Below are 17,215 nucleotides of genomic sequence, written 5' to 3' on the forward strand. Positions count from 1 at the left end.
AAAAAAAAAAAAAAAAAATGCATATTGTTATACTTAGAGAAATCACTAAAAGAAAATTTAAAAAATAAAATAACAATAAGGAGCTAGTAGGCCAATACTTTAAATTATCCAATTAATCCAAAATAAGGCAAAAAAAGGACAAATGGAAAACAAATAGACTTAAACCCAATGATAGCAAAAATTACATTAAATATAAAGGGACTAACACACCAAATAAAAGGCAGCAATGTTGGACCATATAAAAGAGCAAAACCAACTATGTACTGTCTACAAGATATAAGACACACATTGGTTGAAAGCAAAAGGACAGAGAAAGGTATACTATCAAACAGGAAGCATTAAGAGAATGACGTAATATCAGACAAAAACTTCAGGTCATATTACAAAAGACCAAAAGGAGCATTTCATAATGACAAAAGGATAAATTTATCAAGAGGTCATAGCAATTCTGAATATCTATGTACCTAATAAGAGAGTTTCAAAATACATGAAGCATGACAGAACTAAAAGGAGAAACTGACAAATCCACAATCCAGTTTGAGTAATTGATAAAATGAGTAGATAAGATAAATTAGTATGGATGCAGAAGATCTGAGTAACACTATCAACCAAGTTGACCTAATTGACATACACTATACCCAACAGCTACAGAATACACATTTTTTTCAAATTTACATTGATTGCTCACCAAGACAGACCATATGCTGGACCATAAATAAGTTTTCAGAAAATTTTAAAAGACTGAAATTTAGCGAAGTGCATTCTCTTACTTCAACAATATTAAATTAGAAATTAACAACAATATATCTGTAAAGTCCCCTTTTTCTAATTCTTCTACCCAGAATGAGTGCCTTTTTCTAATTTTTCTGTCCATTGTTTCCTAGTTCGCAAAAAGGTATTGTATAAGCCCAGCATATTAGTTAAACAAATGAATTAATACCACTTATGAATTATTCTTTCCAACGATAAATAAATTGAACTTTAATCTAATAAACTTCTAAAATTACTAGTAATTTATAGAAAATACAAAGGAATATATTAATACCACAGAGATGCAATCAGAAAAATTCAGACTGGTAACTCTTTAGAACAAACTACTCAGAAACATCAGTAAATGAGAGAGAGACAGAGGGACAGAGAAAAGAAGATAAAGAAGAGAGAAAGACAAACCTTAAGTACGGCAAAATATTGATTTTTACATATATCAAGATGTGTTTTCTTTATTCTACTTTGTGTCTTATGTGTGTTTAAAATGAAGAAAGGAGATTTAGTAAAATCAAATATAGGTAAAGTTTCCAGAGACAAGTGTTGCCAAGGATGGTTGGGATAAAACTTAAGTTATTAAAGACTTTAGTTTTAAATTTGTGTCAATCTGAAAAATATTATCCATCTACGTTGAGTAATAGAAAAAGAAAAAATAAAGTTTCCATATTCCAAAGAAAAAATAAAGTTTTCCCAGCTTCCTTAAAAAAAAAAAAAAAAGACTTCAGTTAAATGAGAATTAGATTTAATTGGCTCCATCTAATTCAATATGCCTTCAGAATTCTATGAAAGAATACTATGAAAGGCCCATTTCTTAAAATAGGTGGCCCTGATAAACAAAGAAAAAAAATTATCCTTCTCTGTAATTAAAACAAAGGTCATCATTGAATTGGAAAAAAAAAAAAGCAAAAGTAGAATCCAATCTTCTTTGGATGTGCATGCAATCAATTCATTTGGGTGTTTGCTGGATAGATTTGATACATAAGAGAACACACTTCCTCAATAGCTAGCAGTTAATGGAGAAAAGTATTTTCATAATGTTTCACCTTTTTTCTCCTTTCTGCTCCTGTATTTTCTCTCATAAATAGTATTCCTAAATAATCTTTCCATAATCCTACACTTCTTATCTTTTGTGAAGCACTATTCCTACTCACTTTATCACTTGCTTCCTAAAATGCCTTTGCTACTTGAGGACACACAAAATAAAGTGAGTAAAATCATGTGGCCCTGTAATCCTTGTCTCATGGTATTCACACTCTTGTGTATAAACACCCTCCCACCTTGTAACAGGATTGTTCAGTGCTAACAAATAAAATACAGCAGAAGCAATGATAACGTGACTTTTCTGATTAGATGATGAGAGGCTCTGTAGCTTCTGGTTCTCTCTCATCACTAATTCTGGGAAAAGCCACGTCATGAGCAGTCCTATGGAGGGTCCACAGGGAGGAACTGAAGCTACCAAGAGCCACATGAGTGACCTTGGAAACAGATGCTCCAGTCCCAGACAACAGCTTGAGCAAACCTCATGAAAGACACTGAGCCAGAATCACTCAGCTGAACCACTCTCATACTCCTGACCCTCAGAAACTATGTAAGATAATAAATATTTATTGTTTTAAGGTACTAAGTTTTGGGGTAATTCATTACACAGCAATAGGTAACTAATGCAAATAGCAATGCTAAACAACAATACCTGCTCCTTTCAGACTAACAACTGTACTATAAAAATGCCTAAGTTCAATGCCATGAAATACATTCTGTACAAATTTAACATACTATCAAATCAAAAGTATTTCACATCAAAATCCATAATGTTTTATTACCTATCAGAAGAGCAAGATTTAAAAAATAATAATGCCCAATATGAGCAAAGATGTTTGGCAACAAAAATTACCATAAATAGTTGTTGGGAGCACAATCAATACAATCGTTTTTATAACAACTGAGCAATGTTCATCAAAATTTACAAGTCACATACAATTCTACTACTAGGCATTTACATTTACCCCCGTTTGCCTGTTTATCTTACAATATACTTGCATAAGTGCTCAGAGAGAGAGAGAGAGAAAGAAGCTTCAGTGAAAAACTGGAAATCTAAAGATTCATCAAAAAACTTTTGGTTAAATCAGTTATAGTATAACTGAACAGTGGACTATCAACCAACTGTTAAAGAGGAAGACATGTACATACCAATTTAGAAAAGATACCCAAGATATACATTATGAAAAAAGTAAGGATATATATAATCCCACTTCCATGAGAGAACATGATAACGAGTTCATATTAAGAAAATCATCACAAAAGGGTCATTATAATTAAAACTATATTTTCACATTTTATAGTCTCTTAAATTTATTTAAAGATAACCATTGTTGTGCAAGTCTTTCATAGCAGGCCAAACAGATCCTGTTTAAATTTTATTTCTGCTTAACATCCATACCATGCACAAATAATATGATAGCCAATGTATACTGAACAAATACTATGTGAAAGAAACTCTGTTAAGCACCTCCAAATATGATGTTTACATATATTGTTTAATCCTCAAGCACTGTAATATATATGGTGCTATTATCTCTATTGTACAGGGAAGAAAAATGAGGCAAAAGGAGTTAGGACTTTGCCCAAAGCCACAGAGCCTGTAAGAGTACAAAGAATTCAAAATCAGAAGTTTGTTCTCTTAGCCAATACCATATAATCTTTTATTCAGTTTGTTCATATTTCAAGTCAAAAAAGGGCTGGGCTTCCCTGGTGGCGCAGTGGTTGAGAGTCCGCCTGCCGATGCAGGGGACGCGGGTTCGTGCCCCGGTCTGGGAAGATCCCACATGCCGCGGAGCGGCTGGGCCCGTGAGCCATGGCCGCTGGGCCTGCGCGTCCGGAGCCTGTGCTCTGCAACGGGAGAGGCCACAACAGTGAGAGGCCCGCGTACCGCCAAAAAAAAAACAAAAAAGGCTGTAAAACGTGGTCTTTATCTAACAGGTTAGCAAATAAACCAAAATCAATGCAATACGAGAATGACTTAGACAATTCTTAACTCTCATGAAAAAACAGAAAAGACTATGGATATGACAAAAGCAATTTCTAATTAAAAATAAATATTTTATAATTGTCTAATAAAAATGCAATTTATTTTACTAAAATCACATAATCTTCCCTGATTGGCTAATTACTACTAGATAGAAATTTCTACCAGTAAATTACATTTAGTTAGCATCCTTCCAAAAAAGCAAATTCCCTTTCCTTGAGCACCAACTGTAACAAATCTGATACAGGAAAATGAAGAGAAGCTGAGCAAAATCTCTCTAAAAACCTAATAGTCTTTACACAGCGTTTGTCTCGTTTCCCTTTTTCAATCTACTTGATTATTTTCACCTTATTTCTAAATCTTAACCCATTCAATCACAGCTCTACTGTATTTCCTTTGCTGGATGAAGCAAAGGAAAATAAAGATTAATTAGAAAAAGGGACCAATCCAGTAAGTTACTAAATCCCATTATAATCATTATAACTACAATTAACCATGCAATTTATGCTTACCCAAAGGTCTTGTCCACCACATTGTAGATTATCCATCATTTTTTATCTCTAAGAAACCTCAAAGAAACTACAGGAATATATGTTCACCTTACATCCCAAAGTGCTTTATATAAACCACCTCTACTGAACCACATTTGACCATAAAAACGTGGCAAGAAACACTCTGACCAGTTCCTGCACTTACTCTTCAGAATATTCAACCTCCCTTCTTCCCCTATCCCCCCAAAATTGGCGTTCTAGAGTCAGACATCCTGTGTTCCAATTCTAGCAGGGCCCACTAAATAAGAGACGTGGAGCAGTCTCTGTTTCCTTCCCTGTAAAATGGAAATGATACTAGTACCTACTTCCTGGGACTGTTGTGAGAATGAAATAAGATAATTCATGGTAAACAGAACAGTGCCTGGCATGTAATGTGCACTCAATAAATGCCAGCCATTACTGTTATCTCCAAAATTAACTGCCTAAAATCTAAATTTTCTCTTTTAGAGATGAGAATCTAACCAAACTCCATCAGGACAGTGGGCATATCGTCGGGGTTTCAAATTAACGCAATAAATAGCAGCAGTATATAAACACAGTACTTTTATTTTCATAGCACTTTCGCTCTTTTTAATAAAAACATTTTGCGTGAAACCCTCCGATCCCCACGCTTTTAACCAGCGAGATGTCTGGAACCCTGCTGACAACACAGCCTGGAAATACAGTCGAGGTTTTCATCACCTAAGAAGGGTGAAACCTAACAAACTGCTGGTTACCACATCAGCGAACCTGCAGTCCAAACCAGGCCAGAGCGGCTCAGGGCTAGCGGCTAGTCTGTTTACAGAAACAACGTTCCCTTTTCCCATTTTCCTCCCCAGGGTCGAAACTAACGACGCCCTTTTCTCCCCTGAGCCGAGGTCAAGCATCTCCCGGCTCTTTCGAGAGCTCCCACCCTGTGCGTCTTCCCCCCATAAATCCCACTCTCCCCCAACTCACAGAGTGTGTCCGCACACATTCACCATCAGCTTCAACGAAGGGTTCCGGTATTTGGTGGTCTTACACCGGGGACAGCCCTGATCGTCCATGGCGCCTTCTTTCCTGTGGACTCTCCTGGATGCCTGCTTCAGTCGCAGCCACAGCCACCTCCAAGCCCCCTCAGACCCGAGGCCAAGCGGATTCCTACCAACAGGCACTTGGCTGGGACGGTCCTTTGCAAATGAGCACCGGCCGGGGGGCGAGGCATTTCAGCACAAAGGTTCCGGCAGCAAGTTTTCCGGTCCTGCAGCTAGGGCTCGGTGTCAGCTTCCGCAGGCCAGCAGCGCAAAGCCTTAGATTTAGGGGAGGGCTCTTAAAAAGGCAAATTGTACATAAAGCCTCATCTCTATGCACCTAGCTGTATTTTACAAGGAACTGTGTCACAATTAGGAACAGAGATTCCATCTTGTTTTGTCTGGAGACATTCCCATTGTATCAAAGATTTATGCCTGGTGTACATATTCAGTAATTCACACCAGTATTTTCTTTTGAACAACTTGATAGCCTGTGTTTTATACTTCTCCTTTACACTTGCACAGTCGTGCAATCACAGAAAATAATATGCATTCGCAGATATGAAGTTTGGAACAGTTATTTAGAATGAAAGTCTCTGCACCGACCCTAAATATTACAGATTCTCGCTAAATGTCAAAATAGTTCTATAAATAATATCTGGCAACTGTAGAGAACTTCTTACCTCAAGATGGTCAGGCATGCTTAACAGTCTCGGCTGGCTCTAATATCTCTTACCACCCTCCCAATCAAGGCAATATTGGTTTCCCCAAACACTGGGGTGATTACACAGGAATCTATGCTTTATTTCAGCAATTCTACACTCTGAGAGCCTGAATCTCTTTGGAAATTGTAAGTCATATTCACTAAATTTATCCAGGCTGCAAAGTGAAGTCTGTAAACAGCTCTATTAGATAATAAATTCCTCCCACTATAAAGGACACATCTTATCCATCTCCTGAAGGAGGATTTGTTTATACTTGTTAAATAAGTAGAGTAAATGAAGAATGAATGAATGAATATCAAAGAGTAGTGTAATGTGAAAATTTTTTTATGCTGAGCACTATATTGTAATCTGACCCAAACTCCATTAGAAGTGGGCATATAAAGCTTTTCAAATTAACCCATAAAATGAATACCAGCTGTATACACTCATAGTAATTTTAATTTTTCACAGCAGTTTTTCTCTTTTCAATGAAAACATAGAGAGGAACATTCCAACTCTCACTTTTTTTAAAACAGTGAACCCAACAGGTAACCCATGTGGCAATACAGTTGGGATTTCCATGGATCATGGAGGGAGAGAACCTGACAAACAGCTGGATACCACATATGAGAACCAAGAGACCAAGGCAGGCCACAGCAGTACAGGGCTTTATATTAGTATACAGACATCAGGGATTCACCTAACAAATAAATCATGTCATTTGCTGGATCATAATAGTGTTCACTAACAGAAGCTAAACAAATGTAAATTTACTAAAATAGGCAATATCAAACGCTGTGCTGACCTGGAGACATTATCCTGCTATTTATTGAAAGAGACCACATCCAAACCAATTATAAGCTCAAAGTGAAGCTCTCTAAGAATAAAGGCAATTTTTTGTATCTTTATATTTTAACAGAACAGGAAACTTCTGGTGAAAGAGTGAACATGATCAGTGAGCAAATAAAATTTTTAGCTAAAACTACATTGAGAACCCATCCATTAAGTTGGCATTATTGTTTGTCACCACCAGCACACTTTTAATCGTATCTTTGAACAGGATACCTCAACCAGTTTGTGCAGTGAATTGCTGTTCCTTTCTCCCAAACCTTGAGATTAAGGCTAAGAAAGTACTGAAGATTATGGGAGGAAACATTGCTACCAACTCTATCCTTTTCCCAGGTTGGAAATTACTGTCAGAGAAGCACGGTAGCAACAGCTGACTTGGAACTCTATCAGATAAGCATTACTCATGGAGCTAGAGGCAGCAGAAAGTAGTGCTTATAGATTTGGCCCTGGCACTAAGAGAGCTGGATTCAAGTGCTGGCTTCCTCACTTACTAGCTGCATGATCAAGGGCCTCAGTTTTCCCAAATATAAGATGAGGATAACACCAGCACAACTAGCACAGAGGACTGAGGATACAACTAGCGCAGAGTAAGAGCTCAGTAACTGTTAGCCATTATTAAGAGGAGTATAGGTTTTATTAGCAGTAGTATCGACAAGAGGCATGCAATGTACTAGGAAGAGCCTGTCCTTCTTTTAAAACAAACAGACCTGTTTTTGAGCCAAATTTCTTATCCTCCTTTACCTCAGTTTCCTTCCTCCATATAATACATTTCACAGGGTGTTGTAATGATTAAATTACATGACGTGCATATACAAAGGCCCTACTACAATGCCTCACATACAACAGAAACTCTGAAAAGTATACCATTACCACTGGTGGAGTTCACTAATACAGAAAGGTCAGAAAGCTTTGAGGAGGAAACCACTGACAGCACCAGACTTCTGACTCAAATGGAAACTCAGCCCTTGTAAAAACCACCCAACTATCAAAGTTTCCCACATTTCTAAAGATAGCTGCATCCCAACGGTGGACCAGTGGTGCCCATTATTTCTCTTCCCAGATCTGCTCATCCTCTAGCATTCCTAAGAGTAGATTCTACCTCCCTGGGACAATGTTTCTCAAATGCAGCCCTTCCTTTCCAGCCCCAAGGCCATGGACCCAGGTTGGGCCTTCCCCATAGGTTAAAGGCTTTTATTGTTTTGTCCCTTGACTATGGATAGCATCCCTCCTCCCTTCTTATGGAAAACAGCTCCTCCTCCCCCACAGGCCTGTGTGGGTTGACCTACAACCCTTACTGGACCAATCAGAGATCTTCCCTAGAATTTATCAAATTGGCAGCAAGGAAAATGTAGCAGAGCCTCTTGAAGCTAGAAGATGTGAGCTGGGAACTAATGGAAGCCATGCTTCCAACCTCCTGGGGAAAGCCCCTCTGAAAGACTAAAACTACTTTGATGAGAGAGGCAGAGGCAAGTGAAAAGGGACAATGAATGGGCCTTTAAGTCTGACCAGCTGCATTCTGCTCTTCCCATTGTTTGGTGTCATGATCCAAAAAATTCATCTTTTTGCCTAGGCCAGTTCAAGTGGGGTTTCTGGCTCCTGGGGAAATTAATATCACCTCAAAGAGGCAAAAATGCTGCTACACCTGGGAGAAGACTAGAACCTGGCACTTAGTCTCTGCCAGGATCTTTTCCCTCCACTGTCACCCATGTGACTTACTAGGTCACCCTCCCTCTCACCTACTGTTCATCAGCATCCTCAACAGGCAGATAGCTTGGTCACTGAGAACTCCCAAGCATTACCTCCAAGACTCCCTCTACCAGTCTTAATTCTTCTCTTCATGCAAGTTTGAAAAATCCTAGAAAAGGACTCTGTTTTGGTTTGGGGCCAGTGCCCATCCCTGGACCAGTCGACTATATGGCCATGATATTATGTACAACACAGCCACTATACACAGACCACCGTGTCCACCACACCACAGCAAAATGAGCATTTCATTTGAAGTCCCTCATAATTTGTACCCAACACGCCTTTTAAGCTAATCTCCCATCACACACCTACATAAAACCCACACTCCAGACACACTGAATTACTCAATATATTCAGAAATAAACCACACACCTTCATGGCTCCATGCTTTGTTCCCTCTGCCTCTAATGAACTCTATCCTTGAACTCTCAAAATTCTTGTCCTTAAAGACCCAGCTAAAAATCCACCCCGCATTGCCTTCCACCTCTCAAAATTAGTCTCTTTATCCTGACCACTCGTATACCCTGTATTGTATTTACTCACAAATATGTCTTACTTCCCCCACCAGATTTTAAGCTCCTCAGGGTCAGAGACCCCAATATATTCATCTTTCTATCCTTCAGTATGTAATGCAATACCATGTACTTAATCAGGACTCAATAAATATTTGGCAAATGAATGATCCTTCAGAAATGCTGATTACATATCATCAACCATTGGTCACTAAAACAGTGGAACACCTCCTCTACCTGGGAAACTACTTTAGAACCTAACTTCCTTAATATTACCACTACATAAGCTTTCTGTGGTAGAAATAACTGACCAAGATACAGATATATAGCCTTCCCACTATCTTCCAGACAGCCAAAGTCAGCCTTTAAAAAAGAAATCTCTGGACTTCCCTGGTGGCGCAGTGGTTGAGAATTTGCCCTCCGATGCAGGGTACACGGGTTCGTACCCCGGTCTGGGAAGATCCCACGTGCCGCAGAGCGGTTGGGCCCGTGAGCCATGGCCGCTGAGCCTGCGCGTCCGGAGCCTGTGCTCCGCAATGGGAGAGGCCACAACAGTGAGAGGCCCACGTACCGCAAAAAAAAAAAAGGAAATCTCCATTCTTGATGGCCACAGCATTAAATATATTCGAGCAAAGTGCAACATTTTGTGCTGAACAAGATTTTCTTCACTACACTAAAATGGCAAAAGATTTCTATATTTCTATATTGCTCATCATTACCTTCAGGCAGGAAGGAAAAGATACAGAAACAAGCAGCTTAGTTTTCACTCTCACACAATCCCAACCTCAACTCTGTTTTCCCAAATCAAAACACAGCTTTAGACTACATATCAGCACAGCAGACTCAATGTTCACAGCATGGCAGACATAGGAAATAGAAGCAAGTATTCATCAATTTCACAAGTCATTTGGCAAAACAAGTACTCTGAGATTAACTCCACACACCCTCAAGTCTGGTGTTCTGTTCTAATGTAGCTGACCATGTTTGAGTCAAGGGCTTCCAATCTACTTTGAAATGCTGCCAGAATGAGCTCTGAGGCTCAGCCAGCTAAAGGAATCTGGAGCCTGGTGTTGGATTTCACTTCTGGTCCTATAGGAATCTCCTCCTGGAGCTACAGAATACCAGTGTAGCCACAGGCTACAGATATCATAAAAGGCCACTGCTGCTTCTATATAATCTGTTGAACTTGGTACTCTGGAGTCAAATATACAGAAGACATGCAGAAACCCAATACATGGTTTTCCAAGTCAATGCACTATATTTGATTGATAATAAACCTTAAGAAGACTCCTATGACCTGAACTTGGAAAGCCCTATAATATAGCCAAATGGATTTTCATTAGGTATATATAATTGAAAAGTTTCCTACTTTGCACTATCAGGAGGAAGACAAGAAACATTTAACAAAGATTAATTATGTGCCAGGTGCTTTTTGGCACATCTTATCTCATTTAATCCTCACAACAATCCTGTCCACTTTTTATAGTCAAGTAGCTAATAAAGGGCAGAGCTAGGATTAAACCTACATCTAGCTAGCTGATCCCCAAATCCACATCCTTTCCACTAAGCCACACTACCTCCTGTCTACTTTGCTCTGATAAACAAACGTCAAAAATTCAAGGAACTAAATGGAACGTGGTATTCTGGATTGGATAGAGAAACAGAAGACAGATATTAGCGAAAAAACTGGTGAGTCCAAAAAGAGGTCTGGAGTTTAGTTAATAGTATTGCGCCAATGTTAATTTGTTTGGACAAAGTATCATTATAATATAAGGTGTTAACATTATGGGAAATTAGGTAAAGAGTAGGTGGGAACCCAGTACTCTTTTTAAGACTGTATTGTAAGTCAAAATTGTTCTAAAATAAAAAGCATATTTTTTAAAAGTCAAGGAAGTCATGAATCTCAGATATCGTCCAGAAGTCCAATACCCAACTGGATATTTCCAATGGGGTAGAAACGTGTGGTCTTTTCCATAATTATACATTTTGAATCTACCAGAGATGTCACTGCTGGCTGGCTTCATTAGTGTAGTACAAAAGCAAGTTAAGTTCAAACTCAAATGACACCTTGGTCGTTGACCAGCAATAAAAATGCAGCCTGTCCTCAAAAAAGGAAAACCTCATCAAGCTGATCACGATAGCAGGTGACCTAAACAGCTGCTTTATAATATGCTGAAGTAAGCATTTATGGGTAACTGGGGAGCAGAAACAACACAAAGCCACCCAGAAGTAGAGGTTAGGATGATGTCATTAAAATGTTGGATTTTTGAGAAAGAGTACCGGCAGGTAGACCCAACTGACCCACAGTCATCAGAGGAGCAGAGATGGGTTCATCCTTTTTTGAGTGAAGACCTCATGCAAACCATGAAGGAAAGAGGCACAGCTGCAGAAAGCAGCAGACTCCACCCCCACGGGCACTTCCCCTCAAACCAAAGGGCGGTCTCCCATCTGTTTATGCTGCGGAAATGGCTGCTGATCCCGCAATGATCTCCTCCAAGACACCTGCACACAGAGGTGGTTTCTACCAGGAATATCATCTCCAAAAAACTGTTCATAGACTTATATTAAAAAATATTCATATAGAGGCTTAAATTTCCATGCTGTTATTATAATCTAAAAGTTAGATCTCTTCTACCCTACCGACCCAGGATAAACATATGGTAAAACATTCTGTACGTTCAGTTGTAACACGTTCAACTCAGTTGGGTTGCCAGCCCGCCAAGTGACTTAAGGTTAAACACATTTTTTTTGAAGGCTTCTTGTTTTTGTGTTCTCAGTGGGCTATTTATACCGTTTTCAAGCATTCCCCCCCGCCTTTGGAATTTTAATTTACTGTGAGTGCTTCCCCCTTAGAGCATTCCCTAGTGCCATTTTATTCTTGACCCTTTTGAATAAAAATCCTTAATGAAGACATCTGAAAGGGGGGTGAAGGGCAGTAGAGAGACACCAGGGAAGCTTCTGAATTGTCCTCTGAAATTTTGTCATCTAGATGCTGAGGGTGGTCTCTTTGTTAAGAGTTTCGCATCCGGATCTTAAGGCTACATAATTAATGTTCCCACTGGAATCGTAGGGACTCTCTTTGAAAGAGTCTGTTGTCCAGTTTTCAGGCCACATTAGGCATGTTCCCGCCCAGGAGCAGGGCCTGAAAAGAATGTCGGTGTTTCCCTTCAGGTATAGGTGCCTGGGGGTCAGGGGGAGAGGGAACGGCAAGGGGTGGAGTGGGAGGCGGGTGATCGACAGGGATAGAAACGGTGTCTCCTCCTCCCTCTGAATGTGAAATAGCCAATGAGGTGGCGCGGCCGGGCCGGCCGGGCCGCCAGTGCCATATAGTATGCAGCAACCGGAGGAGTCACGTTGGGGGAACGGCAGAAAGCAGCTATCCTTTTACACTACTTTGCTCTAGCAGCTATCTTAATGGTGACTGCGTGGCCGGGGGGAAACCTGATCGGCCAGATCCAGCCGAAACCGGGAGGGAGGGAGTGGGCTTTCCGGAGGGGGGGAGGGGGGAGGGACACGAAGAAGGAGGAGGAAGAGAGGGGAAAAGAAAGAGGAAAAGAGTGAGAGGGAGTGAGGGAGGGAGGAAAATAAACAACAAAAAAATGTCCTCTTCCTCCCCCACCGGGCAGATTGCAAGTGCGGCGGACATCAAGCAGGAGAATGGGATGCAAAGCGCCTCGGAAGGGCAGGAGGCGCCCCGAGAAGTGGCGGGGGGCGCGGCGGCGGGGCTGAGACCCCCGGCTCCAGCCCCTTTCCCCCTGGAGCCGGGGGACGCTGCGGCCACCGCCGCCAGGGTGAGCGGAGAGGAAGGGGCAGTGGCTGCAGCGGCGGCGGCCGGAGCGGCGGCGGATCAGGTACAACTCCACTCGGAACTTCTGGGCAGGCACCACCACGCCGCGGCCGCCGCCGCCGCCGCCGCGCAGACCCCACTGGCCTTCTCGCCCGACCATGTCGCCTGCGTGTGCGAGGCGCTGCAGCAGGGGGGCAACCTGGACCGCCTGGCCCGGTTCCTGTGGTCCCTGCCCCAGAGCGACCTGCTACGTGGCAACGAGAGCCTGCTGAAGGCGCGGGCGCTGGTGGCCTTCCACCAGGGCATCTACCCTGAGCTCTACAGCATCCTCGAGAGCCACAGCTTCGAGTCGGCCAACCACCCGCTGCTGCAGCAGCTCTGGTACAAGGCGCGCTACACTGAGGCCGAGCGAGCCCGCGGCCGGCCGCTGGGCGCCGTGGACAAGTACCGGCTGCGCAGGAAATTTCCCCTGCCCCGCACCATCTGGGACGGCGAGGAGACGGTGTATTGTTTCAAGGAGAAGTCGCGCAACGCGCTCAAGGAGCTCTACAAGCAGAATCGCTACCCTTCGCCCGCCGAGAAGCGGCACCTGGCCAAGATCACCGGCCTCTCCCTCACCCAGGTCAGCAACTGGTTCAAGAACCGCCGGCAGCGCGATCGGAACCCCTCTGAGACCCAGTCCAAAAGGTGAGCGCCAACTTTCCTCCTCCTCCCCCTTCCTCTCCCCAACCCCCTTCCCAGCTTTCTTTTCCTCCAAGTGCTTGCAAACATGGCGCTTACCTTCCCCACCAGCCTGGTCCGGCTGCCCACCTCTCCCCGCCCCCCACCTCTCTCCCCGGCTGGGGGAGGGGGGGCAGCGGCGGCGAGGGGCGGGGGAACCTTGCTCCTTACCCTCCCCCCACCTCCCCCCAGAAGTTTCTGGTCGTCCGCCTAGGTCTCAGTCCCCGCCCCCACTCGGCTGGTCACTGCTGCCCGGTTTCCCACCCCCATCCCTCTGGCTTTGAAGTTGCCACTCTCTCCCCGGTTCTGGCCGGGCGAAGGATCGTGTGTAGACGCCGGAAAGGCAGTTCTCGCTGCCGCCCGATGCCCACGGAGGTTGCCAGCGCCCGCCGGGGTCTGCACCTCCATGGGGTCACGCCGGCCCGGCGCGCGCACGCGCTCCCGGACCCCCAGGGTTCTGCTGCCCCAGGCAGGCGCTGGAGGTGGCCGTGGCCGCTCCGGAGGGAGAAGAAAGTTGGTGGGGTCTGGAAGCGCAGAAGGGGGTCTGGGAACGTCGAGGTTTTTATATGACAGAGTTAATCATTCACCCTGCCCGCTGTGGTTCCCTTCGCGGCCGCGGCAACTGTGGGGTGTTGGTGCGGCTCGGCTCTGCGGTGTTTTGAAACCTGATTCTGAACTCCTTCGGATCGAATTTCAGGGCCGCCGGGGTGGTGGCCGCCGCGCAGACCCCACTGGCCTTCTCGCCCGACCATGTCGCCTGCGTGTGCGAGGCGCTGCAGCAGGGGGGCAACCTGGACCGCCTGGCCCGGTTCCTGTGGTCCCTGCCCCAGAGCGACCTGCTACGTGGCAACGAGAGCCTGCTGAAGGCGCGGGCGCTGGTGGCCTTCCACCAGGGCATCTACCCTGAGCTCTACAGCATCCTCGAGAGCCACAGCTTCGAGTCGGCCAACCACCCGCTGCTGCAGCAGCTCTGGTACAAGGCGCGCTACACTGAGGCCGAGCGAGCCCGCGGCCGGCCGCTGGGCGCCGTGGACAAGTACCGGCTGCGCAGGAAATTTCCCCTGCCCCGCACCATCTGGGACGGCGAGGAGACGGTGTATTGTTTCAAGGAGAAGTCGCGCAACGCGCTCAAGGAGCTCTACAAGCAGAATCGCTACCCTTCGCCCGCCGAGAAGCGGCACCTGGCCAAGATCACCGGCCTCTCCCTCACCCAGGTCAGCAACTGGTTCAAGAACCGCCGGCAGCGCGATCGGAACCCCTCTGAGACCCAGTCCAAAAGGTGAGCGCCAACTTTCCTCCTCCTCCCCCTTCCTCTCCCCAACCCCCTTCCCAGCTTTCTTTTCCTCCAAGTGCTTGCAAACATGGCGCTTACCTTCCCCACCAGCCTGGTCCGGCTGCCCACCTCTCCCCGCCCCCCACCTCTCTCCCCGGCTGGGGGAGGGGGGGCAGCGGCGGCGAGGGGCGGGGGAACCTTGCTCCTTACCCTCCCCCCACCTCCCCCCAGAAGTTTCTGGTCGTCCGCCTAGGTCTCAGTCCCCGCCCCCACTCGGCTGGTCACTGCTGCCCGGTTTCCCACCCCCATCCCTCTGGCTTTGAAGTTGCCACTCTCTCCCCGGTTCTGGCCGGGCGAAGGATCGTGTGTAGACGCCGGAAAGGCAGTTCTCGCTGCCGCCCGATGCCCACGGAGGTTGCCAGCGCCCGCCGGGGTCTGCACCTCCATGGGGTCACGCCGGCCCGGCGCGCGCACGCGCTCCCGGACCCCCAGGGTTCTGCTGCCCCAGGCAGGCGCTGGAGGTGGCCGTGGCCGCTCCGGAGGGAGAAGAAAGTTGGTGGGGTCTGGAAGCGCAGAAGGGGGTCTGGGAACGTCGAGGTTTTTATATGACAGAGTTAATCATTCACCCTGCCCGCTGTGGTTCCCTTCGCGGCCGCGGCAACTGTGGGGTGTTGGTGCGGCTCGGCTCTGCGGTGTTTTGAAACCTGATTCTGAACTCCTTCGGATCGAATTTCAGGGCCGCCGGGGTGGTGGGGCTAGAGGGCGGCTTCCCCGGCCCCCGAACCCTGCGGGGCTCCCTCCCGGTGTGGTGATTGGGGCTGGGGGCAGGTTGGCACCAGGCGGACAGCAGGGAAGGACTGGGGGCGCTATCCACTCCGCACCTCTTTGAGCGCCCACCCTGGCGGGTTTGAACTTTTTGACTGCCGGGTATTTTTTCCCAACCGGTAGAAAATGCCGGGCTTGCCTCCGCTTTTATACGTCCTCCTGAGTCAGACACCTGGTCTGTGTGTACTGTTGGACAAAGTAAAGAGAAGGTCGCCGAAAGGGATGGTGTCGCCAGCCCCGCGGGGAAAGGAGAGAAAGAATCCAAAAGCAGCTCGAAGGTTCTGCTCAGGGGAGGAATCTGGGAGCCGGGGAGCCCGGCCCGGCGGGGAGAAGGTGATCACCCGGCTCGTTCCAGAGCCCGCCGCGGGCCGCTCCTGCCCGTTTCTCGCCCAAGGCAGGAGGGAGGCTCCGTGCCCGAACCCGGCCTCGCGGTAACCAAAACAAAACGCGCACTGCGACCTGTGTGCACCCCTCCGCAGACTTGCGGGGGCGACCCAGAGGAGGCGCCTTGGTAACTCAACGCCACCTGTCCCCATGCCTGCTTGAGGCAGCGGATCCTGTCGGCGACGGAATCTGATGGGCAGGGGGTAGGGGGGTAGGGGGGTGGGGAGCGGGCGCGGCGCGCCGGCCAGCTGCCCTGGAGCCTCCCCACTCCCTGGCCGGGCGCGTTCCCCGCGTCTCGCCAGCCACACTCAGCCTGCTTCGCCCCCCCAACACACACACACCCGCTCCCAGCCCAGTTGCCTGGTTGAGGCCCCTTTCCGGATCTGCCTCCCACCCGCATCCCCGGTGAGTCACCCTCGCAGACGGCGACGGCGGCTCAGCCTCAGCTCGTAAATCAAAGCGCCTTCTGCGCTCCTGGCCCCGCAGTCCGGGGTAATCCCCTCCCCTGGGCATGAAAGGGAACCGACCTCGGGGCACTGCAGAGATGTCGGATCTTCTGCCGGGCCAAGTCCCGCCGCGCTCCAAACTGCCTCTGTCCACCGGCCCAGCCTCAGACCAAATGGGAAACACCCACAACTACCCCTCCCCAGATTTGGTATTTACCCCCAAATCGGAGAGCTGAGGAACACAGTCTTGTTTGGAACAGAACAGAAGGACTGAGGGTGCTGGGGAAGGGGTCTGAAAGGTACAAGGCCACTGAGTGACCCACACCCTTTCCCTCCCACCTCACCAGGGCACTGGATGGTGTTTGTTAAATAGGCCCCTATGGCTTTCTTTGGATTCAAAGGCGACTGCACATAACAGTTCTTGGGTTGAAAGTGCCTTTCCTACAGCAAGACAGCCACTTTGTTGAATGAGCCAGTTGTCAGTCTGGTGGAGTAGAAGTTTGGGAGCAGGTGAGAAAATGATCTCTTGTTAACTAACTGGCAGACAAAACTGAGTACTTCCCACCTCCTGCTCCTTTGACAGTTTCATTTACCTCCAAAATCACACGAATCTGAATTGGTTTGAGGGGAAGGGAAAGATTT

General features: G+C 46.3%; 3 protein-coding genes across 4 annotated transcripts in view; 2 read left to right on the plus strand and 1 right to left on the minus strand.

The window, feature by feature from the left end:
• The window catches only part of MNAT1 (MNAT1 component of CDK activating kinase), a 228,030-nt gene extending 222,550 nt beyond the window's left edge, over positions 1 to 5,480 (minus strand). For both annotated transcript variants that reach the window (XM_007471508.1, XM_007471507.1), the window contains exon 1: positions 5,275 to 5,480. In XM_007471508.1, the coding sequence (XP_007471570.1) occupies positions 5,275 to 5,363 (89 nt within the window). In that variant the 5' untranslated portion in view covers positions 5,364 to 5,480. The remainder of the gene's footprint in view (positions 1 to 5,274) is intronic.
• A 7,257-nt stretch (positions 5,481 to 12,737) lies between these two features.
• The window catches only part of SIX4 (SIX homeobox 4), a 13,823-nt gene continuing 9,345 nt past the window's right edge, over positions 12,738 to 17,215 (plus strand). The window contains exon 1 of the mRNA XM_007471509.1: positions 12,738 to 13,612. Coding sequence (XP_007471571.1) covers positions 12,738 to 13,612 — 875 coding nt within the window. The remainder of the gene's footprint in view (positions 13,613 to 17,215) is intronic.
• On the plus strand, positions 13,695 to 14,928 carry LOC103082395 (homeobox protein SIX4-like). Its single transcript, XM_007471512.1, has 3 exons — positions 13,695 to 13,721; positions 13,838 to 14,127; positions 14,343 to 14,928. The coding sequence occupies exons 1-3, from the start codon at positions 13,695 to 13,697 to the stop codon at positions 14,926 to 14,928; spliced, it is 903 nt and encodes a 300-aa protein (XP_007471574.1).

The sequence above is a fragment of the Lipotes vexillifer genome, unplaced genomic scaffold (genome assembly GCF_000442215.2).
Source record: "Lipotes vexillifer unplaced genomic scaffold, Lipotes_vexillifer_v1.1 scaffold1188, whole genome shotgun sequence".
Taxonomy (NCBI): domain Eukaryota; kingdom Metazoa; phylum Chordata; class Mammalia; order Artiodactyla; family Lipotidae; genus Lipotes; species Lipotes vexillifer.